Raw genomic sequence first — 27426 nt, forward strand, 5'->3', positions numbered from 1 at the left:
CTGCAGAGCTGAAGGACTCTTATTATGCATCTTGTCAGACAAAACCACTGGCATGCACGCAAATAGGACCTCGGATAATTAGGTACACATTACAAAGTCAATCAGTTATTAGAAATACAGTAACTAAATGTTTAAATGATGAAAAATCTAAATAAAAACTAAGAAAACATAACTTAATTTTGAGTTTTATTCTAAATTAAAGTGAGCTCCCAAGATGTGTATGATAGCTCAGATCTAAAAAGCTTGTGCTTACATATGACGTGATATAAAATTTAAATTTACCATGTTGCTTTGACTTCGCACGATGGGACTGTAAGTGGGTTTCCCTTTAGTCTTAGCACTGATGTAATGATGAACATCTCTTCCTAAAAACAGTATTTCCCCTTAAAAACCTGCATGGTTCCTACAGTGACCCTCTCCATACACATGATACATTATCAAGTGCTGTTGTGAGCCTGCGAAGTTTCAGCTCGTATAGACCCCACTCAATCCAACAACAAAAGAAACGTAAAAATATAGGAAATTATTTTAACTCCAATAACCAAATGTGTGACTCCTTAAGTTCCTCCCCGATCAAACCCCACCACCTTTTTTTCACCAAGAACAGAATTAGTCCCACTAATCTCGTACATCCCAAAAGCACAAACACATCAACGCTATGTACAGAACAAATAGAAAAAAAAAAGTACCGTATCCCCTTTTGTTACAGTGATGAGGTACAATAGTTATTTCAGACTACGAACAAGAGTTCCCCTATTTTATAAGGTGAATAAGGCAAATCCATAATTAAAAAGGAGGGTTTAAGAACACTTTCCCCTTTTTCAGAAAAGGAAGACCCAATAAATTCCATCAAATATGGTTCCATAGTTGCTTCAAAAAGCTCCAGTTGCCTGTCTTCATTCTGGCTGGCACTTGAGGTTGATAAACAGTTTTTTCAGTCATGTCACAGCCATGGGGATACTACTTCTAGCAGGCTATGTATCACCCACAATGACTGCATACTGCACCATGAGCACATTTCCTCTTCCAGTCTTGCTCCATAGTAGGTTTTCATGTTCCCATGAAGGTACTGTACCACAGTCAGTGATCTTTGGGGTGAAAAGAAGATCATTCTCAGAGAGACCACAATACAGACAGATTGACAGACATACATTTCTGGTTGAATACAAAGCGTAGAGGCAAAGCAGTTAGTTCAAGAAAATAATTGTACCCAGATTGACTATCTGTTAAGTCCCGGTAGCTAACGTGCAGAGGTTTCAAACGCAGCTGCGTGCCAAACTGGACCTGACTGCTCAGTTAAAGCAGGCCCAGATTCAGCTGAACTGCAGCTAAGCCCGATGCATTATAAAGATACCTTAAGCTGTTTCAGAGGAAGCAGAATCATAAAGATCTGTGTAATTGTCTCATTTCAGACTGTAGTTTTTTTCATTTTCCACTAGATTATATATTAAAACATTTTAATAACAACATACGGACATCATCTTGGACACAAACTGTTTTCAGTTCACAGCTCTAAAACAGTTGTGAAAATGAGTTTGCTTGGATTATTTCCAGGTTGGACGCATTTTGGATGTATTTAGTATCTGACTCACACTTTGGTTACACTTTTTTTTGAAGGTATCTACTACTACACTTTTGAATGTGTCATAAACATTATAAACAAGTCAAATGTTTATGACATAACGATTCTGTCATTCGGTTTTTGTCATGACAAGTTAGGTTAGGGTTAGGGTTCATGTGTCATGACAGTGTCATGTCACTCTTATGTAGATACCTTCAAGTTAAGTGTTACCGAAACTTTATTATAGTATTCGTCACATTAACAATCGTACAGTACAATGTAGTAAAATTCAATCTCTGCGTTTAACCCATCCTAAGCATTAGGAGCAGTGATCAGTCATACCCTCACCTAAACCTCTCTTGATCTATGTCTGTTACTAGGTTTAAATTAAACCTCAGATACCATGGCATACCTCTAGGGTGTTTAAGTGATTTGTAAAGGACACAGCAACTAGGCCTACATTTAGACTAAACCACCTGTCCAGATTAAACCTCTGCTGCAAGGACACAGCAATAGGGTTTAGACACCACGTGATGCAGACAACACAGGTTTAAACTTGTTTCTAACCTTAAACAGCCATTTTTGTCAGCAGGAAGAAAGAAAAAATGCAGTAACGTGTGAACACCCATGCAACATAAACACTAGGGCTGGACCGATACAGTTGATTCGTTTGACAATAATGTCATCCACAACTGATTTGATGGAGATGCCTCTCAGTATAGCTACATTTAAAATGTCTTATACAATTTAGTTTGTTAAAGATATCCTTATTTAACATTCAGCAGCTAAGGTAGATCTCTTCCTTAAAAAGCTGGTAAAAAACATGAATCAATGGAAACTTAAAGTGCCCATATTATGAAAAAATCACTTTTTCTGGGATTTGGGGTGTTATGTTGTGTCTCTGGTGCTTCCACACACATACAAACTTTGAAAAAAATCCATCCATGCTGTTTAGAGTGAGATACGGTTTCTGAATGTGTCCTGCCTTCAGTCTCTGGGTGAGCTGTTCAAAATCGGCACGGCTTGTGACGTCACAAGCCGAAACGAGCAGGCTAACCGCAACCATTAGCTTGTTAGCATGCTAATGCTAATGCTAACGCTAGCATGCTACCTCGTTCTCAATAGCAAAGCACTGCTACAACACACACAAGTTCACCATAATCTACAAAAGAACTACTTACATGTGCGCCCTCATTTAGAAGTCTCCCAGCTAATCCTGCCTTGTAACTGACCGAAGTTGTAGAAACAGCCTTTCTTTTACTGTCTATGGAGCTAGCTAGCTGACATGATCTACATCTGAGCTACTGCACATGTGCAGTGCAATCAAAGATAGTACAGAAGAAGAAGAAGAAAAGAGGTCTCACTCTGTAGCTAAAACAGAGACCAGGTGAAAAGAGGATCTGCAGCAGTGAGAGAGAGCACTGCAGTACAACAAAAATATGGTGTTTTTTGAAAATTAAACCATGTAAACCTATTCTGGTACAACCTTAAAATACAATTATGAACCTGAAAATGAGCATAATATGGCTGCTTTAAGTGTCCAATAATAAAAACATCTCTATTGGATATGAAAGATCTGCGTCGGTCAAACCCTTCAACACACTGTGTTAGTAATGCCACAGTCTCACAACCCCGCCACACCATGAACAAGTTAGTGTTTCAGCACTTCAAGCTGTCTCTGTCAAATGGCATGCAGTGGCTGTAAACGTCAGACCTTAGGGGTCTGCTCTGGTAGGAGGAGGGATGGGAGGAACCCCCCACGGGGCGCCGTTCATCTTCTTTCCTAAAACTGTTCTCAATGGATAAGATAGAGAGATGGATCACAGTCAGACTCGAGAATCAGGAAAAACAATGCTACAGAAACCACATTAAAAGCAATTCCTTTAAGTCCCGGATTTATACAACTGCTGAAATAACGTCTTACTTCAGTCTTATTTTTTCTGAATAGGACAAATATTGCAATTGTGTACCGTTGGCATTGCAGCAAGGCTCTGTGGTCTCCCAGTTCATGGATCTCTGGACGGCTTTCTTCCAACGAGCAAAGCGAAACTCACTCTCTGTTTGCAAAGAGTACAGACAAGTCAGGCGAGGGGATATAGAGCAATTTCTTTTAGGGCTGAGCAATATATCTATATTATATCGACATTGATATATTAGACTAGATATCGTCATAAATTTAGGATATTGTAATATCGTGATATGACACAAGTGTTGTCTTTTCCTGGTTTTAAAGGCTACATTACAGTAAAGTTTCCAGACTGTTCTAGCTATTTTAATATTTGCCTTTAACTCACAATTGGTGATTATTTATCTCATTGTGTTAATATTTTGTTAAAGCACCAATAGTCAACCCCAAAATATCCGCACAATATCGACACTGATGTGTTTGGTCAAAAATATCGTGATATTTGATTTTCACCATATCGCCCAGCTTCTAATTTCTTTTCCCAGCACTTTTTTTTTCTCCAGATTTTTCAAAGACACACCGTGATGATGGCAACATCCACTAGATGGCAGCAAATGAGGTGTTAGCTGACTATCTTTGATAATCAGTTGCACATATCAACTGGATCAAGTAGTTTCAAAGAGCGCCACACATTTCCTCTGGGTGTTTTTGTCCCTTACCGTCAGAGTTGATCTGAGGTTGATATTTCTCAGATGTGACGTGTGGGAGATGACTGGGGCTCAGGTTCCACACGCCCACCCCCTCTGCTGCCCCCGCTGCCATGGCTGCACCCAGAGCTGTGGTCTCCGACATGCTGGGGCGCACTGGACCAACATGAGCCCCACACGCAGGCAAAACATTCAAAATTAGGTACAATCACGAATGCTGTGTTTGAGCTATGCTACTGGTTACTGGTTGCATGGCGTTTGTGGTTCGACTGCTCATGACTGTTTTTCAAGATGACGCCCGAATGTAAACACGAACGCTACAGTCTTCATAATCTATCCATCCATCCATCCATCTTCGTCCGCTTATCCGGTGTCGGTGGGGGGCAGCTCCAGCAGGGGACCCCACACTTCCCTTTCCCGAGCTACATTAACCAGCTCCGACTGGGGGATCCCGAGGCGTTCCCAGGCCAGGTTGGAGATATAATCCCTCCACCTAGTCCTGGGTCTTCCCCGAGGCCTCCTCCCAGCTGGACGTGCCTGGAACACCTCCCTAGGGAGGCGCCCAAGGGGCATCCTTACCAGATGCCCAAACCACCTCAACTGGCTCCTTTCGACGCGAAGGAGCAGCGGCTCTACTCCGAGCTCCTCACGCATGACTGAGCTTCTCACCTTATCTCTAAGGGAGACGCCAGCCACCCTCCTGAGGAAACCCATTTCGGCCACTTGTACCCTGGATCTCGTTCTTTCGGTCATGACCCAGCCTTCATGACCATAGGTGAGGGTAGGAACGAAAACTGACCGGTAGATCGAGAGCTTTGCCTTCTGGCTCAGCTCTCTTTTCGTCACAACGGTGCGATAAATTGAATGTAATACCGCACCCGCTGCGCCGATTCTCCGACCAATCTCCCGCTCCATTGTCCCCCCACTCGCGAACAAGACACCAAGGTATTTGAACTCCTCACTTGGGGTAAGGACTCTTTCCCTACTTGGAGAAGGCACTCCATCGGTTTCCTGCTGTAGGGATTCTCATTATGCTACCGTTGAAGTGTGGTGATATTTTGAGCCTTGTTAGTGGTAGAAAATAGTGACTTACCAATTCCCCCGAAAGCTAGCGTTAGCAGGTAACCACCGGTTTTGCGGTAGCTTGTTAAAAGCTACAGACGCATTCGATTAGCATGAAAACAGATCCCAGAGAACATTCGACTCGGTACACGTTATTAACCCATAGGTTAATTTTGCGCCAGAATTGTCCTTTAAAGTTGTTGTTTGTTGTAGGAGAGACAACTGTAGTGAAGCTGTTCATGCTGCCACAGTGTTTAATTTAAAAGTTCTCCACCAATGTAGCTTTGCACGCCTGTAACATTGTGAAAAAAAAAGGGACTCAAATTGATGCAGCAGAACCAGAGAAATGGCGTGTGCTTTTGCCTAATATTTTCTCTGCATTAACTGATCAGCAGTTTGGATTGCATCTTTGCATGAATAGTACTGTGTATAACATAACTGACCAACGCGTATATTTATTGTATGTGTATGTACGAGTACATGCGTCCACTATGAGAGTCCTCTTACCTACGGGTATGCAGAGGATGTCGGCCTGCAGCTGCATCAGTAACCTGTTGGACGTCATGCCTCCATCCACCTGCAGCTGTGTCAGAGGGACACCGCTGTCCTGGTTCATCGCATCAAGGATCTGATTCACACAAAATACCACTCACTTAAACACAAACCAATTTCAACCAATACCACTCACGCAAAAAACCTCAACCAGGGTCTTTTACGATAAAACATAACTATTGAAATAAAGTTGGAGCTTTGGTATTTTCAGTGTCTTCATTTCTATTAAGGGATTACATGCTTATCAGTTGGTTGCAAACATTAAAAAACAAAAGATACAATTAACCTTCACTGCATCAATTTAAAAAGAAAATTAACCAGGCGTATTTATATGTATTTATATACACATATACACACACACATATATATATATATATATATATATATATATATATATATATATATGTGTAGCCATTGTGACTTTGTATGAGGGATTTCAAGAAACCTTTTGAGTTTGCTTAGAAGACCGTAGAAGCTCAGCCACACACATGTAGACAGATGAATATACAGAGGGGTTAGGTCAGTTGGCAGCTTAAACCGGATGTAGATCCATATGCAGTTAGCCATGGTGGCTATTCCACGAGCGTTTGGAACGATTCATGTAAAAGTCAGGTTATTTTGGAAAGCTGTTGGAGGCTCCAGCTTGCTCTGAAATATGTGCAATACTTTTGTTTTCCTGAATCTTTTCAGCAGACGTGGCGAGTGCAAAGTTAGCACGAGCCACAGAGTTACAACCGCCACATTTATGGGAAATACACCAGGTGGAAATATAACAGAATTATCCTTTAAGCAAATCCATGATATGACCATTTGATGTGACATGTCAAACAAGCAACAACAAAAAAACATATGTATAATAAATGTGTAATGTATCTGCAGCCAGCTGTCACACATAGGGCTAGGCCATATGGAGAAAATCAGATATCACGATATTTTTGACCCAATACATCGATGTGGATATTGCAAAGATACTGTAGGATTGACAATTGGTGCTTTCACAAAATATTTTTTTTTTACAATGAGATTATAGATGAATAATAATCAACAATGTGGTAAACAGTTTCAAGTGAAATTTTATAGAAAAAATAAATACTTTTTTCCCCAGCTATATACTGACTGTGTTTACATGCATGCACAAAATAGTGTGATGTTGAGACAAATCTGCAATTCTTCAAATGATATTCCTTCAAAATGTTTCACAACAGATTTTCTGAGAAATATGAGTTGGCATGTGCTTGTTATTATCAATTTAGACAACGCAAATGTATATCACGATATATTGATATATGATTTCATCATGATTCCATCGAAAGACGATAAATTATCATATTGACTTATTGCCAAGCCCTAGGGTCAGTGTATTTTGGTCATTCGATTTTTATTTCACAAACACAAACTGCAGATAACACAAACAAACACCTGTCCATGTGCTGTTTCTACGCTCGTATAAGAAAACAGCAGCAAATCTTTTCTTATTGTGGCCTCCATGTTTTCACACACCTGATGCTCTAGGCTACGGCCAACAGTTGGTGGCAGTCATGCAACAATTTGTTATGCTAAACGCCAATATAACAGAAGAAGAAGAACACGCATCCCGGCTGTCGGTACACGATCCGTTCTGCCTGCACGATCCGTTCTGCACATGCGCAAGATAATACTGTTTTACGTATCCATATGACCTGCACGATCTGTTCCACGCTAGCCTATGGCTAGCCTCCACCGGGAAGCTAACGTTAGTTTAGCTAACAGCTAATTCGGCTAACCGCTAGCTGACAGCTAGATTCAGTCTAAAATAACGTTAACTCAAACGTAATGGGAAAAGCAGGCTACAGCTAAATTAAGACTTCAAAGTAATAACAATAAAGACAAGTATTGAGTGATTGTATTTTAAATGAGCACAAGTAAAGTAGAACTGACGTAACAGCTGTTATATATGTTAGGTGTTTGTTATATATGTCAACGTTTATTTTCAAGTTTTATTTTGAGGGTCTTTTAAAGTTATTACATGCTGTCTCAGCTAGCAGTTAGCCGAATTAGCTGTTAGCTAAACTAACGTTAGCTTGGCTGTCGACCGGAAGCGTGGAACAGATCGTGCAGTGTCGTAAATCCTCGTACAACCGCGCATGCGCGAACATTTTGCGCATGTGCAGAACGGATCGTGCAGGCAGAACGGATCGTGTACCGACACCGACCATGGATTTATTAAGAGAACTGGATACAGTGTTCGGCGGGAAGCCCCGTACGTTCCAATGAGAGTGCTCAAAAGCACATAAAGCAAACATGGAGCTCGGCTCTTCCGCATTGTTGGCCCTTAACGCTGGTTGGCTCACGATGGGCATGCGCACTAGCAACAATTTGTTTGTGTTGTCGTAGCAACCGGTAGCAACATGCGCGTTCGTGCTTCTCTGTCGTGTCTCTTACAAGTGGCGAACTCATGAACTCGCCGTTTCATTGTCTAAAATATTCACTAACGTTAAACACTGTTTTCGTTGTTCCCTATCGTTTACATGCTTAGCTAAATAAACAACAGATGTATTTAGCTAGACAACCAAGGAGATTTAATAATTATGTTGTGCTACTAGCTAGCAGTTAGCCTGCAGTTTCGTGAACAAAGCTCATCCATGGCTTCAGCTCTCATCCACGTTACAAGCTTTACAGCATACAGCCCTCGGATGTATCATAAGAGAGAACCAAGGCGATGTAATCACTGTCTGTAGTAACGTTATGTAGGCATATAGTTAGCTATGTAGCTATAGATCTTAATACAGCCATGCTAGCTACCCCTGATGTTAGCAACTAGCTAGCTAGCCGATAGCCCGCCAGTTTGGGAAACGCTAATGACATTACATCCACGTAGCTAACAGGCTTTACAGCAGTTACATACATCCCTGGGATGTATCATGACTTCATAAGATAACACCATGGACGTATTAATAGAACACATGGTGAACTACAACCATTAGCTATATCCATTATTACAGCTAGCTACATGAGCTCGGGAGAACAGTCATGTGAGCGGGCGGGCGCAGTCCCGCGGCTCTGCTCGCGTCCACTATGCGCGTTCATCATGCCTTATTTAATAATTCTGGATTCGCTTCTAGTGAATGTTAAAAATGTTAAAAACGTAACGTTTTAAACAAGGACCCTTTCAGTGTTCGGGTGGTAAGTTGATATACCCAGAAACAAATTATCCGCTGAAATATAGACGTTTCTTTCGCCATGCAAAGTCTATGTGAAAAGTCTTTCTGGGCCATGGGATGCAGTACCACCGTTATCCGCTAAGCCCATGGTGGCTTTTAGACTCGGCGCTCTTCCTGGGGGCTTGATCCCGACCGATCCCGACCATGTGAACCATGGCCGCGGGAACTAGGGGTGCGGAGGGTGCTGCAGCACCCCCTAGCGAAAGGAGAAACTACTACAACCATAATAATAAAAGAAAAAAAACACATTTATTTTTAATACTGTGATTATTAATATAAACCTAATCCCTTTCATTACAAATTAAATGTAATACATTTTAAAATTTGGTAAGTAAGAAATAAACACATAATTTGATTAGAATGAATCTGCCGATTTTGCCAAGAGTCGAAGCGCGCCGTGCGCCTCTGACGCTCATTCATGAGTGGTGAAGATAGTTGTGGAAACTTTCCCGGCTGTCCAACAACAGTACAGAAGTTAGCTAGCCATGGAACAAAAGCACATTTTGGATTTCTTTATAGATCAACCACAAGCTAAACAGCGTAAAAGACCGGAGGCAGAAAACTCAGCAACTGTAACTGAATGAAGTAGTGACCCTGCTAGCAACAGATGACGAGGGAGCTAATCTTGTAAACCAAGCTAGCAGCACCAGGGTAGCCGGTAGCCGCAGAGGGAACATCAACGTCAACTTAGTGCTGCCAGCCTCGGGGTCACACTTTTCCAGGTAGACGTTTTGGAGATGAGGATTTTTTTTTTGTGTTATGACTGCAACACAAGGTAATAACGCTGGTTTACTATTATTATGCTGCCGCCGTGCAGTAAATTGGCATGATTTATCAATTGTTCAGTAACAGTTCAACTGAAAGTTTATACGAATTATTGGAGATAATTGTTTTTTTACACTTGTGTAAAGCCTACTTAGCCTACCTATTGGAAAACCAGAATGAGGCCACACCTATTTTTAATTATCCTACTGTATTGTTATAAAATTATTAGGTCCAGCTTAACATGCGTTAATAACTTCTGATACATTGGGCCCAATATCTTTATGCCTTTAATTTGCTATTGCTGTGCTACAAAAACTTAAGGCTGCATTTCTCTATTTCAGTATTTGTGTCAGGACTGACTGGCTTGCCTCACTTTGATTTGATTTAATATACTATAATTCAGTGATGTGTTACCCTTGTGTTTTGTGGCTCCGTTTTTGAGCTCGTAGTAGGCATATTCTGTACCATTGTCGTAGCTTTGTGCCTATATCCTGCGTTACCCGTGCTTAGTTTGTTCTGTCTTGGATTTTGGACTTTATTCTTGTTTTTGTTTTTTCGCTTGTGGAGCGTGTACCTGTGTTCCAGTTTTATTACCGAAGCCTTAGTACTGTTTTGACACCACAAAGTGCCTTTGTTTTAATAAATAGAGATATTTTGTCTTCATCTTGACAGTATGGGTATGAAAGAAATTTAACTTGGTTAAATAGCGATAATGGTTTATTATTTCCCGGTGTTTCAGGATCAGTAGCCCATGGCAGGCTAATTACGGTCTTGGATAGGCTATTTATATGAATTGAATCTCTATACAGTTCAATAAATTGTGATGGATGCAGTTTGATGGTTGACTTTGGCTGAAAACTTCACTCTGGAAAATTTATCAGCACCCCCAATTCAAAATATGTTCCCGCTGGCAGTCGGAAAAACAACGTAATCACGGGGGCGGTCCCTGTTATTCCCAGGTGGCATGAACACAGAATAAGAGAACGTGCTACTTGGAAATGCAACATCCAGTCTCAGAATTTGAATGGCATTTTTTCCATTTCTGTTTTCTAGTGATTTCATTTTTTGTTATATGAAATAGAAAATGAAAATCGAAGCATGTTTTAAATTTTCACATTCCCTTTTGACCATGAAAAGGAAAAAATGATGAAGGTCCGGAGGGACCAAAACATTAGTTTTTGTAAATAAAAAGGTGATGCTATAGCAAGAGCAGAGTGTGGGATTTGTTCCTCTGTTGCTAAGTTGATAATACCTCTAACGCACGTGCACAGAAGAATTTTTGGATGTGCAAGTTGTTTCTTCAAAAGAAAGTCAATCACTTCCTTGAAATCAACCCATCCTCAACAAAAGAACCAGAATCCCCACCTTGCCAGAACTAAACATGGTGACAGAGAAGAGAGGATACACTGCTCACCTCTCGGGTCTGAAAGCAGACGGCCTCCAGGGCAGCAAAAGCCAAATGGTTCCTGTTGGTGAACTGAGTGAGCCCACAGATGATGCTGGAAAACAACCAGAGGAAATGGATTAAAACACACAGTTATAATGTTGTCATTAAAGGACCAGTGTGTAGGATTGAGTGAGGTTGCAGATTGTAACCAACCAAATACCCCACCCCTCACCCCTCCTTTTCCAAGTGTGTTGAGAAAAGAAACGTGACATGCCCTCTCTAGAGCCAGTGTTAGGTTTGTCCGTTCTGGGCTACTGTAGAAACATGGCGCTGCAACATGGTGGGCTCCGTGGAAGAGGACCCACTCCCTATGTAGATATGAAGGGCTCATTCTAAGCTAAAGCAAACTCAACGATTCTCAGTTTCAGGTAATTATACACTAATGATAATTATGAATATTATATTCAATTTCTGCCAATAGGCATCCACCTAAATCCTACACACTGCTCCTTTAAGGCAGTTTGTTGGATTACAATTAGGTCAGCTAATGGTGTATTTTCAAGTTTTCATGTTGATGACAATCCATGGGTAAGAAACTACAAGAAAACTAACTCTAGAACAAGTATCACATGTTTGCTAGATTTCAAATTTTCTCCTCATTTTTAGGGTCAAATCACAGTTGGTAGTTTAGTCGTGTTTGAACAGCTGATTGTCTTACCCTCTCGCACTGGGCTCCCAGTAGGGGGCATAGAGCCCGGAGAAAGCCGGCACAAAGTAGCAGCCGTAAGATGTGCCTGCTGCAGCTGCGAGCTTCTCTGAAATGACACAGGAGGAAGAATTGTCTGTCAAACTCAAATGTGTCGCTTTCTACATAATATAACCAAAAGCAATTAAGCTGCTACATACAGATTTTGTTTATGAATGAGTCATGAATTTCACACCAAGTTATGTAAGATGTAGTCTGGATCAACGGAAGTACATTTCCAGAATAAAGCCTGATATTGTCTGTTCTCTGTGTCGCCGTTCTCAAAATCCCTTCACTACGGGAAACAACAACAAACTTTGAGCTTGCGAGCTACACGCTGAAAATGGAAAGTTTTGAAGAAAATTTGAATGGTGCAACAACGTAGACCTGCTTGGTTCTTTGGGTGAATGATTGTAAAGATTTATAAAGAATACTGACTCCACAGAGCTGTGGAGTCAGGTCTGGCAATGCGAGACTAGGTAAGATGCAACAGTGTTAGTACCGATCTCTGAGGAAGACTGCACGATGCCCATGTTGTCCTTCAGCCACCGCACCACCGCCCCTGCGATGGCTACAGAACCCTGGGAGGAAGAAAGGAAAACATTGGACCCAAATCACATCAGAGCAGCAGGCAGGTGGAAATAACAAACCAGGGTACACCATGGAGGACATTGTTGCAATGTGTAGGCTAATTTAGAAACCAAAATGAGACGGACTAATAAAAAGCTTTCACACACCTCGAGTGCATAGCAGGCAGGATCGTCTTTTCCCAGTTTGTAAGCAACCGTGGTCAGCAGGCCGTGGTCTGACATCACAGGCTGAACGCAATCACAAGAAAGAACATCATACAGAGTGGGAAGTAACAACAGCACAGAAGGCATGGAAGTCATTTAAAATGTTAGTAGCACATCATATTTTCTTGGGCATAATATCTTACCTTGGTCCCTGTATTTCTGAGCAGGAAGCAACCAGTCCCATACCTTTACATAGCAAGGATGGAAAAAAGGAAAGGCAGATTAGAGAACTGTGATTGAATAATGGATGACTTTCTTCAAGGCTCAATGAAAAAACATCACTCACTTATAAGTTAACCCTATGTCTGAATGATGGAGATACTCACAATTCTCCACGGTTATTTATGCCTCATATGCCTTGGAAGTTGATTAACAGGTTATGAAGGACATAAGTAAGGAAAATACTTACTGTAACTCAATACTTTTCTTTAATTAATTAATAATTAATTTTCTACAATGCTCAAAACGTTTAGCATTCTTTTTTTCTGCAAAACCCGCAGCCTTACTATCTATTTGTACATTAGGAATTTAATCGTGTTTCTCGCTAGATTTGGAAACTTTAAGAACCCTTTAGTAACATTTTTTAGCGACAAATCTTGGTGACTCTTTGGGCAGACCTTATCTCCTCTCCCTTGAACAGAGCTACTTTTCTCTCAGTAAATGTGCCCTCATTTGCTGTGGCTCTCTGGGCTTTTCCCTATGAGTGGAGGAATGCTGCAGCTTGTTCAGTCGATCAATCAGCAGCCAGATATAAACATCAATGAGCTGTGAATGTGCACACCTAACCCCGTATGACGTAATCTAGCTTACTCTTGAATCATGCTTTAGCTGTTTTCCATTGAAAACAGTTGTCAACACTGATCATGTTTTACATGCATCAGACTGCCTTCAAGGTATGTACCTCAGCTGGCATCTTGCTTCAACCCTAAAAGGAAGGATTGATGAAAACCATAACCAGCATGACTTAAAGTGCCAACCCGCAGGCTAGCAGTAGCGAAGCGGTCATATGAAGAAAATGGGGGATGTCTTACGTGTTTTTGGCCTGGCCTTCCTGGAAGCACATCTGACCAACCAGTGCAGCCGACTGGTCGCCAAGACACTGAAAGAAACAAGGCCGCAGTTAGAGGGCCATGGATGCATTTACACACATCACAAACACACAAAATTAAGCTTAACCTAAAACTAGAGCCTGAGTAATACTGCCTTTTTAAGACTGATATCAATAAATAATCCAGCAACAACATACCAGCTGAAATGACTTCAGCATAAAACATTTTTGATACAAAAAAGGTTAAAAAGGTTATTAAAGCTTGTTAAAAATGTACTAATGAAAAATCAATAGAACATTGTTTAAAAATAAATACATACGTACAGCACTAGCTATAACCAAGTACATAACATGCAAAAATGCTTACCCCAGAGATTGGAACTCCTGCGAGAGAGCTGGATTTCTAGTTGGAAGACAGAAACACACACGTGTTTAGAGTTTGGATGGATGACTGCAGGATAATGCTGACTGTTGTGTTTTTGTCTACAAAACACACAGTTAATACTATTGAAAACATTTGGATCAAGCCAGAAGGTGCAACAGGACATAATAGGGAATCCAACATGTGAGATAGGCAAATACCTGTTTGTAGCCAAGAATGCAATAATCCCATGTAACAAAAAACATTCATGTAATAAGGGCAGTTTCACACATGTGACTCATTTGCTTTGTTCCGATTCAGGGTTTTTAAAGAAACAACTGTTGCATTTGTCCCTTGGTTCATTTGTGTTCACACAGTAACGATTTCAACGGCGGTCCAAAGCAGTCTCAAAGTTGTAAACAAATGCGACGCGAGAGCAAACTGTTCTCTCATTGGAGAACCATTGGACAGCGATTGCTGTGGTCACATATGCCTGAATGAACTGATCTTTGGGGGGTAAATGCTCCCAGTTGTGCTCCAAACGAGCCAGGTGTGAGAACACCCTTAGTATAATAGGAAATATTAACAGAATTGCCCTTTTTATGTCATGGTGATCTACATAATAGGATTTTATTACTTTTTTTAGATTATTTTTTGGGGCATTTTAGGCCTTTAATTTCACAGGACAGATGAAGACATGAAAGGGGAGAGAGAGGGGGAATGACATGCAGCAAAGGGCCACAAGTCGGAGTCGAACGTGTGGCCGCTGCGTCGAGGAGTAAACCTCTATATATGTGCGCTTGCTCTACCAACTGAGCTAACCTAGCCACAGGATTTTATTACTTTAACATGAATCATGAAATGTTCACTGCTAAAAAAAAAACAAAAACATTGTGGCTGTAGTAATCCCAACCAGAATTTAATGATTTAGTATATTATCAGTGCATATTTCCAGCTTATTGTAATAAGTCCCCATGATGTAATACATACTGCATCAACAGGAAAAGAGTCATCGCAGTCAGGGCAGAGCATTTTTATTGTCTAATAGGGACTTGATTGCGTTACTATGTGCAATTACACCATCAGGTGCACAAGGATTATCATCTTTGGAAAGTTATCACACTAACAGTTGTAACACCTTTGCCCGCTGCCAGTAAACAACAGCTCTGCATAAAGTTTGTTTACATGTCTATCTCTTGTTGACAGAATTTGACCATTTCAGTCCAAGAATGATTAGCGACTTTTCCACTAAAATGTGCTGTTGCAAACATCAGGATAATACAGTGAAGCAAGAGTAGTAACAGCCAAAGAGTAAGACTGTCTCCTTTCTTACGAGGGCATCTCTTCTAGCATTATTATAAACATCGGTAGAGGATGTGGGTAGAGGCTTTCCAACAGTAAATATTAAAGAACAACTATATTCTGAGGTAAAAGAACAAGACAAGGTTGAAAGCTAGTATAGTCATTGTGCTTAATTGTGGCCAAATTGTTACAGGGATACCCAACGGTATGCCTTTTCCTTGACAATGTCATGTTAGTCCTGTTTATAAAAAGTAAGCAAACTTTTTTGGGGATCAATTCTTTCAGGACCTTGTGAATCGGAATCAAATCGATTCAGGAAATCATTGGCGATACTCAGCCCTAGCAACGGCCAATGGGGAAGCTCCAACTCAACCGACGTCATCACTTACTCCGACCAATGGTGTGTAACTTCATCACTCAGGGACAGACTTTCATGTTTACAGCGCTGGCCTCGCAGCCAAAAATTGGACGCATAAAAACGGGGAAAACAAACAAAGCTGCCACGTTGCTGACCTCTGGACTGCAGGGTAAGGTGCATGTTACATAAAACAGCTTTCATGTAAGGCTGTGCTGTGGTCAGGAGATAAGATACGAGCAGTGGACACACATGGACACACACACACACACACCTCTGTAAATGACCATCATTACCCTTTTAAATCAGTATGTTTTCTAATTCATCTAGCAGGGATATGGGCTCCTCTATCTGTCCTGCAATCACACCATCTGCCAGTGTGTTAAGGCAACATGATGGGATCTTATCAGGCCATTTATCCAGGCCACAATAAGGAATTTTTATTTTATTTTTATTAAATTTATTTTATTGTACTCCATTTAACTCTGAAATTTGTCATAGTAATCAATAACTCACTCAATAAAAACATACTCTTTGTTGTATGTAAAATAATAGTTAATAATATTAATATATTTCCGAACTCGTGATAAAACATACAACGGGCAAAAATCAGTCAAAGTAAAACCTTACACATGCAAGCTGTATGCACGAGAACGTATGAATTTTGCTGCTGCTTAAAACTGTGGAAAATACAGTATTACCCTTCTTTTTTTTTTTTTAAGCAGACCATTGCTACCATGGCTATTTGTACACACTGACAATCAACTCATCAATACCAATTCTTTAAATCATACTTCATGACTGTTTTTTTTAAATACTCTTAATGAGACTTTGAAATATAAAATAAAAAATAATAATTCTCTCCAGCAGAAATTAAAAAGTAAATTCCAAAGGACAATAATAATTTAGCTGGAAGTCCTTTACTATTTCACTATCAACACCATCTGCACATTATCTGATGCATTACACACTGTATCTTATCAGGTAAGTTTTATGGTTGCTACAGTGGTTCAAATATTTTTATGAAAGCATTCACCAGAATATTTTATGGTTATAGTTTGCCTTAATTTACACAGATTTTCAACTCTGGAGTTCGCGAACAAGGTCAGGTCTTATCAGGTCCACCCAGACCCAGCTCGTTTGAAAACCTTTAACTGAGCTTACCATCCAGCCGTATATTTCAGAGGAGCTTCGGACTTTGGGGAGGATTTCCATCGGGACATCAAAGTACCTAGAAGTAGCACAAAAGCAATCAGTCATGACAATGCAGGTTTATAATAGTGCAAACACAAAAAGGATTGTGTTTGAATTTTAGCAGATGTGCAGTACAGGCTGACTCGGTTTTAGGGGAATATGGGCAAGGTTATTATAGTATTTTATTTTATTTTTTGTTATTTTCAGTGTGTTTGCTAGTTTTAGTTTAGTTTCAGTTTTTCACAAAAAGGTTTAGTTTTAGTTTTTTGTTAGGGCCAGGTATAATGTTTTAGAAATATCCAGCTACATATGCATACAAAATACAGGGATGGAGAACTGGGTAGGAATGGCCATGTTTAAAGTTTAATCTGCGCTACTTTAGTGTCCAAAGTGAAGCAATTATGGCAAAGTGCCATCTCCTGGAATGGCAGGTCTGTTCGGTGTCGGTGGTTCAACGTCACCAAAGTTGACAGAAATTCATGCGGTCTCTTTTTTCGGTAGTGAAAAACAAAATCTCAAATGATTTCTGTTCATTTTATTTTTTATTTTTATTAGTCTTTAGTTTTAACCTGGCAATATAGTTTCAGTTTAGTTTTAGTTTTTTCTTTAAAATGTTTGAGCTTTTACTCAGTTTCAGTTTACTAAAAATATTTTTTACTGCTTATTTTGGCTTTCGTTTAACCATGGTTTGATGGTGGACATAGCATCACCGTCAATATAAAGATGAGTCTTTAAAGTTAGCCTGTGGGGTTTTCTTGCACAGAAACACAGTTTCCCATCTTCCCCATTTCCCAGTGAAACCTAGTGTGTGTACGCTTGAGGCATGTTTGTTAAAACCAGTTGTTTACATGCTCATCAAATGGTCCACTGTGTGTGTGTGCGCATGTGTTTTTTTACCTGCAGAGTTCAGGGTCCCAGTCCATGCTGTGAATGTTGAAGAGCATGGTGCGACTAGCATTTGAGACATCTGTACAGTGAACCCCTCCGTTCTTTCCCCCCGTCAGACACTGAGGAAAAACAACACTGGGCTAAGGCTACATCGACGCTACTACATTTTCAATTTTAAACAGTGTTTTGAAAGAAAAACATTCTCCATCCACGCAAGTGTTTAGGCGCCGTTTTAAAAATGATCTCCATCCATATTAACACGTCTCAAAACGCATATCACATACATACACTAGGCATGGGCATGCCGGTGTAAACAGGAAGCTGAAGTTTCTGACATTACTCTGTGGTTAAAAGTCATTGATGTATGAAGTTGAAAATACAGGAAAGAAGAAAGAAAGAACAACAATGGTGAAAAGTAAGAGCAAGGATTTATTAGGAGCAAGGACGAGGTGGAACAGTTACTGAAAGGTATGTGAGCTACCTAACCGATAAGACTGACTGACGTGCGTTGTTGTTTCCAAAGGTCTCCGTTTGTGCAGGTCCAGACTACAAAGCAACCCCGGAGCCTTCAAACCAAAACAGGAACAGCAGTGTTCTAAATGTCTCCGTTTTAGAGGATAGGACTTGGCGAAGTAGTGTGGACGTGAGGTGTAAAGATATTTGTTTTTAAACCAAAACATAGAAGTGTAAATGTAGCCTAAGTGTGCATTAAAAAGGTTGCAAATCAAAAAGGGGTGTAGATTCAGTGAACATGGAAACTTATTTGATTGAAATGTGTTCTCTATATCGTGATTTTAAACAGCTGCAGGCTTTGAGCAGCTCTTACCCAGATGATCCAGGAGTCCACTGTGCCAAACATGGCGCGCTCATCCTGCACTGCTTGTCGCACTTCGTCCACGTTGTCAATCAGCCATCGGAGCTTCACCGCACTGAAGTAGGTGCTGATGGGAAGGCCTGTCTTGTGCTGGAAAATACAGAAGAAATACAGATTTTTGTTTGGTATAAAAGGAGCGTAAATATGCTCAAATATTAGAAAATCAAAAGGCAAATAACCCACACCGTTGAGTTCTCTTCTTTTTGTAACTTACATTTTTATTGAGTTTTCACATGCATATAGACAAAACAATACTGCAAATAAGGAACAAATTAAAATAACAATAGTAATAACACTAACAGACTGTCTGGAGATGTTCCACTATTCAGTCCACTATTCTATTCGGCATTTGTTCAGTTGGTGTCACGTCTCCTATAAATGTTCCATTTTTCCCAGTTCTTTTTCAAATACATTCTCTTTGACTCTCAAAAGGTATGTCAATTTTTCCATAACAAAGATTTCCTGGACAATTTCCAACCACTGGTTCTGTTTTGGGATATTTACATTGAGCCAGTTTCTTGTGACCACTTTCTTACTGGCTGCAAGTAATACTTTAGTCAAGTACAGATCTTCTTTCATTACAACATTCTCAATGTTGCCAAGGTACATCACTGGACAAGTATCTGGGATTTCATATCCCAAAACATTTTTTACAACTAAATTAACATTTTGCCAGTATGTCCTCATTTTTGTACAGTTCCAGAAGATGTGTGCATGGTCTGCTTCCACACTCCCACACAGTCTCCAGCAGTTTTGTTGTATAGCGAGTTGCCTAGATTTTATTTTTGGTGTTATAAAATATAGAGTTAGGTTTTTCCAGCAGAACTCCCTCCATATTAATGAATTTGTAGATGTACATTGTGTCTCGCACATGTGATACCATTCCTCCTCTTGTATTTGGATCTTTAGTTCTGTTTCCCATTTTGCTTTTATATAGTGTTGATTCCCCCCTGCTCTCACCCAAAGCTTGATAGAAAGCAGAGATGGGCAGAGACCCCTTCTGTTTGTATGAATCCATAATGACTCCAATCACCTTATTTATAGTTTAAACTGGCCTTATATCTTTTGTGAAATAATCTCTTAACTGCATGTATCTATAGAAATCTTTGTTTTCGAGGCCGTACTTTGTCTTTAGATCTTGGAAGCTTAGAAATTCTCCACCTGCTGAAACTGTACATATTGCTGTCATACCTTTTTGTGCCCATTCTTTGAATACTGGATCATACGTCCCTGGCTTAAACTTTGAATCATACGCGAACCACCTCAGAGTGCACATATCCCTCTTAAGTTTGTATTTTCTTACTACAACGCTCCATATTTCTAGTGTAAATGCTACTATTGGGTTCATAGCATGTCTCAAGGCACCTATCAAATGTTTATCCCCCACCAATATCTGGGTCTGATAGCCCTGTATTTCCCTCTCCATTTCTTTCCATTTAGACTCATAGTCAGGTCTACCCCAACAGGCCAGAGGTCTAAGTTGAGCGGCATAAACATATTCTGTAAGGTTAGGCAAAGCCATTCCCCCTTTACTTTTAGGCAGTTGAAGTGTCTTAAATTTGATTCTTGGTTTGTTACTATTCCAAATGAATCTAGAAATCATCTTGTCCCAGGCTATACATTTGTTTTGGGGGATATTAATTGGAAGAGCTTGAAATAAATATAACAATTTAGGTAGAATATTCATTTTAACTGTCTGTATTCTAGCACTGAAGTCTAATGGAAGGGTAGACCACCTTTCAATATCTTTTTGAATGTTTTTATTGATTTCACTATAATTGTTTTCAAACATGTCGGTAAGTGTTTTAGTCAGAGTTACACCAAGATACTTCATTGTTTTAGAATTCCCTTCCGTTGAGTTCTCTTCTAAAGTGAAGCACTAGTAAGTGACCACCGTATGAATATACAAGACCTTTAGTAATTTAGACTCAAAGGATTCGATTCAGCCATACATATGTTTTCTATACATGCTTACCCTGATCACATTACTTGAGTTTGTGAACAATGCAGCCTGAATCTAAGATCTGAAAACTAAAAACAAATGAAGGATTTCTTGTCCATCTCCCTCACCTTGAGGTGGTTCTTGTTTTGGCCCGGAGCTTTGTTAATGAGACCCTCCACTGTCGACTGTGTGCGCAGGTCCAGCCAAACTACAGACAAAGCAGAGGAGGACGGCTTACGCATGGGAACATAAAATATCTAGATTAGATGGAAATTTTTGTATGACTTTAGTGTGTGTGAAAGGTGTGTGAAAGGTGTGTGAGATGTTTTTTATGTTTGTGTTTTTTTATCTCTTGATTGTTGGACGATGCAAGAACATTTTCTGTGTGAACAGACAAAGTTTTATCTTATCTTATGACCCCATAAAACAATGAATGAAACTATAAGAGCGGCTGTCTCCACATAATCATCTGTTGAGTGGTTGATGGTTATTTATTTGTGCTTTAGAATGTAACCACTGTTAAACCATCAGAAAATAACTTTTAACCCCAAAGGTTCCTGAACTTTCAGAAAGTACTACCCCCCCGATCAGGAACTTTTTTGGGGAGAATTAAAGCCCTGAGAACTTAATTTAGACCCTGGTCACTGCAGGCGAAACGCAACGATTCCTCAGAAGGTTCCTAGTTCCAGGGGAAAGTTCCTGTGGTCCAAACATGTTTAACAGCAACCAAGAGGCATTCTGAACAGCTTGCGGATAAAGTAGCCTGTCAAGCTGGAACTAAAGGCCCTAGCAGGGGGAAGAATGAAAGCTTCTCTTTGCTGGTAATATCAGCACACATGCCTAGAGTGGGCGGGGACTGCATGTGCTCAGCTCCTACACTGAATCACTGCCATATGAGATGGTGGGTGGTGGGGCAGGGACAGACATGACATAGGACACTACGATCTGATGCAACAACAGTCATGTGCTGGGCTGTTTCCCAGATGACATAATCTCCTTGTTTGCTCAATTAAAGATGTTACAGCTAAGAAGTATGGAGTGCGTGACACACAAGAAGTATGGAGTGTGAGTATGGAGTGTGTGACACATCAGAAGTATGTAACCGAAGAAGTTGTTGCAAAGGGAATCTTTTTAATAACACTGGTTGAATTGTGTCTAAATTTGATCTAAGTTTGTCTACAAATACAGTTTAATTAAACCTTTCTATTTGTACACAACTTGCCCCATTGATATACATTAACCATGTGAAGTACTTTCTTATAGTGTGTCTAGAGGGCCTTAATTTGAAATCATTATTACAGAATTTATGTGTAAACACAAAATATTTTCGCAGTGATACTTGTTCATTCAGATGTAAAATGCACCCACCAATGGCGTTGTAGAGTGGCTCTCCGGTCTCTTTGTCCCAAACCAGGGTCGTCTCTCTCTGATTGGTCACCCCCACCGCTGAGAAAACAGCAACAACGTAAAAGCCAATATAACTCCCTCTTCCACCCATGTGAGGTGTGGTCAACAATCTGCTTTCGTTCTCTCATCCAGCTACAGGTGTACAGTAGGTGGGGTTAACCTCCTCGCTATCAACAACAGTGTCCCACCTTTTATGTTGGAGATGTTGATGCTGAGCTGGCAGAGTTTCTCACAGGTCCTCTCCATGCACTCATACACAGACTGCATTATCTCTTTGGGATCCTCCTCCACCCAGCTGGTCCAAACACAAATACAGGCATGTAAATGTGTGCACAAACACATGTACAGTATGTTTTCTTGGTCCAGAGAGATACAAAGATGTTAACAAAATCATCACCATACAGTGTAGCTATGTGTGGTGTTGCTACCTATCACAAGGCTGTATACTGTGTTAGTGGGTTTGGGGTTACAGGTTGAACGCTCTAGCCGTTTGCAGGGTTCATGTGTGCGGTAAACATTTCCATGGTAACCGCGAGTTCCACCGATCAGAGACGTTGCAAAATCCTAAGCGTAAACTTAGGATTTTGGGTGGTGTAGTATTTCTCTATATGATTGCGAATAAAACATGTTTTTTTTTTTTTTTTTTTTTTTAAACAAGGTTGATTTCATACGGACTTCTAGCTTGTACAGGAGCAGAAACCTTTGTTTCACAACCTCAAAGCTCCAGGTCAGTCTACCTCGGATGGTTTAGACATTATGACTGATAATCAAAATCCTTACGGAGAAAATCAATGGGATTTTTACTTCTGGAACTGCACTGTAGAGTACACCATGTAGAGGAAACTGTTGATGGTTCCATGTCTTTCTGAGAATTACTTTAAGTAAACAGCTGCTCCTCTGGCTAATATAACCTTACAACATAACCCAAACTGATCACTGATAGCTTCAGGATATGTGCATTGAGACAAGGATATACTGAATTACACTTAGCTATAGTTTCTGTTACAAAACATAGAGCAAAGATTTGAATTTATTAAATTGTAGGGTTCCTAATTTATAAGCAATGTCTATTATTTACGCAGCCTACAATGTTTCTGTCCCGGACTACAACAGGTTTGCTTTGTACAGGGTGTTCATTAGAGCTGCAAAGATTAATCGATTAGTTGTCAAGCATTTAATTAATCAGCAACTACTCTAAGAATCAATTAATCAGTTTGAGTGTCTATTTATAAAAAAAAGTCAAGATTTCTCTGATCACAGCTTTTTAAATGTTAATGTTTACTGGTTTCTTTACTCTCCTCTGTGACAGTAAACTGAATATCTTTGAGTTGTCATCATGGGCTTCTGAAAACACTGGAATTTACATTTTTCACCCTTTTCTGACATTTTAGAGACCAAGCAAGTAATTGATTAATTGAGAAAATAATCTACAGATGAATTGACTATGAAAATATTTGTTAGTTGCAGCCCTAGTGTTCATCACCCATATTTGAAATGGAGTAGACAATAACATCTGAATATGGATCAACCAAGGCATCTTTTGTGCGTCCAACAAAATAAGAGCTGGACCTTAGACTCAATTATGTTGTACACATCAAATGAAGTAAGATATTAGTCTGAAATGCTGTTAAACTGTAACCTCAGTAACCCAGTAAGCATTCAAAAGGGAAAAGGTAGGCACAGTTGTTACAATCTGCAACTCATGCATTTCTTTGTACATTAAATTTGTTAGTTTTCTGCCATCCTCAAAGACGTTCTGTAGAAAGGATGTTAAGCAAATAGCTAAAATACTAACTCTATCCACAATATTTACTATTTGTACAACCAGTTGTACCAATGTATGGTTCTGTTGGTTTGAAGAATTTCTTGGCAGCCCAGCATCTAAGAACATTGTGTTATTGTGAAGCAGAGCAGCAACGATTAGTCGATTCGTCAATTGACAGAATATTAACCGGCAAAATATTTTGATAATCGAATAATCGTTTTAGTCATTCATGCAGAAATGTCATGCATTTTCTATTTCTAGATTCTTTCTAAAAGTAAGGATGTGATGCTTTTATTTGTCATACATAATAGTAAACTGGATATCTTTAGGGGCTGAACTGTGTGACACAAAAAATACTGAAGTTCAAAGAACTCACCCCTCCTTGGGGAAACTCTGGTTGACCTCTACTTGGTGGTGACTCATCAGTTCAGCTGTTTTTGCGTTGAACACCTGTGGAGAAATTTAATTCATTAGAGACTAAGAATGAAAATAAAACAAAAAGCTGTTCCGGTGTGCTTGTAAAAAAAAAAAGAAGGAAAAAGGTTAAAGTTATCTTTGTAAGACAATAATAAAAAAAAAAAAAAATAACAGTTAGTTGCAGCCCTATTTCTAACCACATTGCAACCTTGACAGACACAGATACAAGCAGGCTACCAGAAAGAAGGAAAGAGGTAACATTCTGTAGAGGTCAGCCAGCTGGACAGCAAACAGGAACATCCTCACCCCATCTGAACAGGACAGACCTTATGACTGGGCCAGTTAAAGTAGGACCCCATATGTCCAAAATCGCACCACAAGTATTCAAAGTCTACAAATCTGTCAACATCGTGTCCACTGAATACTTATGCCAACAAGTTCAATTAACACTATGTTCCCCATGATTTTGGTAGTCTTCTTGGCCCCAAAATGTTGACCCAGAATACAAGTCATGCATCATCTTAGCCAGAATGTTATCATCAATTCAAAGTTTCCATGAGATCGTTGTCAGGCTTTGACACTCAGACCAAGTGGCATTTAGTTTGTGGTGCTAGCCAAGAAATAATTACATTTTGTAAAATTCTAAATAAAGTGCTTTCACTTTCCAAATGTACTGACACACTCAAGATACCTCATTCTGAGCAGTTTCCCCGACAAATTGTTTGTCTGTATTAGCACAGAAGGCAGATTTGATTGCAGATTAGAAGGCAGATTGCAAACTATGTAAATCAACTTGAATCATCCAGTAATAAAGGCCAAAGATCCTTTACATGACACATGTTATACACTACATAGGCTATGTGTATAAACATGTCAGGGAAGGGGAATAAATAGTCAATCTACTGCAGAAAAAAGCTTTGCCAAGGGCTTAATCATTATCATATATGACTAGAGACGTGTTATGACTTATCGTCATTTGGGTTCTGCAATGAATCTCACAACCGGCCAGGTTTAAGGTTTATCTTTTGGTCTTAATGACCTTTTCTGTGCCTAACCTAGTCTCAACAGATCAGCATTCAGCCAGGGACCTTACAAAGGGTTCAAGGTCCTTTGGAAAGAACTGGTTACTAATTAAGAAAACATCCAGAGCAGTGTTATGGCACCTGTTTGTTTGCTCTGGACATCTGTAACTTTTGAACACATAACACATACGTAGAGATGTTCCGATACTATTCTTTCCTTCCCCATACCCATTTCGATACCTGAACTTGCGTATTGGCCGATACCAGTGAATTTAAAATATTTAAAATATTTATTTTTTAACAGTTGTACACTACTAACCCTGTAAGGGCGTGATATGATTGCTATCATTGTTTGAATGGCCTGGCTCAGGTTAAACCATTTTGAAAAACATTAACAAAAATGTCTTTTACTATCTAGTTTGAAACTCATAACAGTCATAACGGAAAATGAACATATATAAACTACTTAAAAGTAGAATTTTTTCAAGGCTAAATTATGTGGCATTGGATCCTACATTGACTTGCATACCTGTCAATACTGATACTAGCATTTTAGGCAGTATCAGAGGCTTTTCTGATACTGGTATTGGAATCGGAACAACTCTATAAATGTGTGATATATATCACACATTTATAGAGTTGTTCCGACAATATTGTCAGCAGCATAATGAAAAAGGTTGGGCTCCAAATGTTAAATATGCATTTGTGTATTGCTAAACAGATTATAGTTGCATTGCTCACAAACACTCTTCTAAAAAATCTCAGGGTCTGAGATACTAATAGATTGAATTGTTCTCTAGTGTTAGTCCTTGACCTGTCAATCAATTAAGTAAAAGCAGCTTTTAATCTAGCTAGTGGTTTGAATTTAGGATCAGACACCACAACGACGACTCCCTGTGGTCTCAGTTAGTTAAATTAAAAAAAGCTGTCAGATTTCATAGAAATGTTTACCAGCTTCACCCAGCCATCAACAATCCTGTCCCTTATTTCTTTGAAAATCTAACCACAAGTTGAACTTCTATCTCTGCAGAACTCCAAACTGAGTCAGAATCTTCCAGCTGACCTACTTCAGGAAGCCCAATTGTATCCACAAAGGATCACTAAACCGGACTCATTTTGCTCAATGGTGACAACAAAGCAACAATTGGGAGAAATCTGGTGGGTTTCCACATGGCACAAAGGCAGCTTTTAAAGTAATGTCTCAGCAGTATTCACGCAGGCACAACTAGAGAATGAATGGGATGATATTTAAAAGGTGAGTCCCTTAGCTGGTTAACATGAACTAAACTAAACAGAGGGATTCCAAACAGGTTTAGTGATTTAGTTCGCTTTGAAAGGGTTCATGAACTTTGGCTCAGTTTTCAGAAAATAATTTCTTGAGGGGGTACCAGGGTGTCCCGAGGAAAAAGATTATAATTTATTTTCAATATAATTCCATCTATTACTGACACATCAGCAAATGTGTTGTATTTGTAGTTTAAGGAATAAACACAAACGCTGCTAATACATAACGACAATAATGTTACCGCATATATCGAGGGGGTTAGCGTACCCCTCGCCGTGTGCAGCCTGAAGAAAAATAAAATAGCTTTATTCTTATGTTATCATATGTCCACTTACAACAAGTTTGTTTTCAGTCGAAGGCTTCGTTATTAGTTATTAGCTATGTCCAGCAAATGCCGAAGGGAAGTTAAACACAGACGATGCATTAATAGAGTGTGTAAACATTTAATTAGGCTAATGTTACACGACTCTACACGTCACTCACCAGAAACCTCGTCGAGCTCGTGCCCTGGTCTATAGCAGCAACCAGCGGATCCATCATAAAACACTCAAAACAAGACGTTTAACACTACCAGCTTGTGAATATGCGCTTTGCTGGGATCCACGGCACGAGTGTGGTTTTCTCGAGGTTGTGGTTTGACACCAGCCAGCCCAGCCACAACACGGCTCTGTGGGTGTACACCGGAACCGGTCGGTGTTGACGCACTGATTGGCTGTCTGTCTAAAGGCGTCGCCACGCTCTGTCCAATCAGGTTTGGGGGCACGTTCTCCGAGGTCGCAGGGAACCACCCAACCACCCCAACCTACAACCATAGATTGTATCAAAGGATTTCTAGTATATACACTCACCTTGAAGATTATTAGGAACACCCTACTAATAGCTTGTTT

At 39.9% G+C, this 27426-nt stretch overlaps 1 protein-coding gene across 2 annotated transcripts; it reads right to left on the reverse strand.

Moving 5' to 3' along the window:
- Positions 1–153: 153 nt before the first annotated feature.
- LOC116035536 (glycerol kinase-like) lies at positions 154–27231 on the reverse strand. Of its 2 annotated transcripts, XM_031278656.2 has the most exons (20): positions 27023–27231; positions 24192–24265; positions 22239–22345; positions 22012–22089; positions 20772–20851; positions 18654–18791; positions 17837–17946; positions 16910–16976; positions 14095–14130; positions 13711–13778; positions 12823–12865; positions 12623–12703; positions 12388–12466; positions 11859–11955; positions 11168–11252; positions 5744–5864; positions 4187–4330; positions 3532–3618; positions 3276–3350; positions 154–1088 (listed from the first exon to the last, which is right to left on the reverse strand). In XM_031278656.2, the coding sequence occupies exons 1-19, from the start codon at positions 27077–27079 to the stop codon at positions 3277–3279; spliced, it is 1626 nt and encodes a 541-aa protein (XP_031134516.1). In that variant the 5' UTR covers positions 27080–27231; the 3' UTR covers positions 154–1088; position 3276. The 2 variants fall into 2 exon arrangements, with proteins under 2 accessions (XP_031134516.1, XP_031134517.1); XM_031278657.2 differs by lacking the exon at positions 3276–3350.
- Between the last annotated feature and the right edge of the window lie 195 nt (positions 27232–27426).

Source organism: Sander lucioperca, chromosome 8, assembly GCF_008315115.2.
Source record: "Sander lucioperca isolate FBNREF2018 chromosome 8, SLUC_FBN_1.2, whole genome shotgun sequence".
Lineage (NCBI taxonomy): Eukaryota > Metazoa > Chordata > Actinopteri > Perciformes > Percidae > Sander > Sander lucioperca.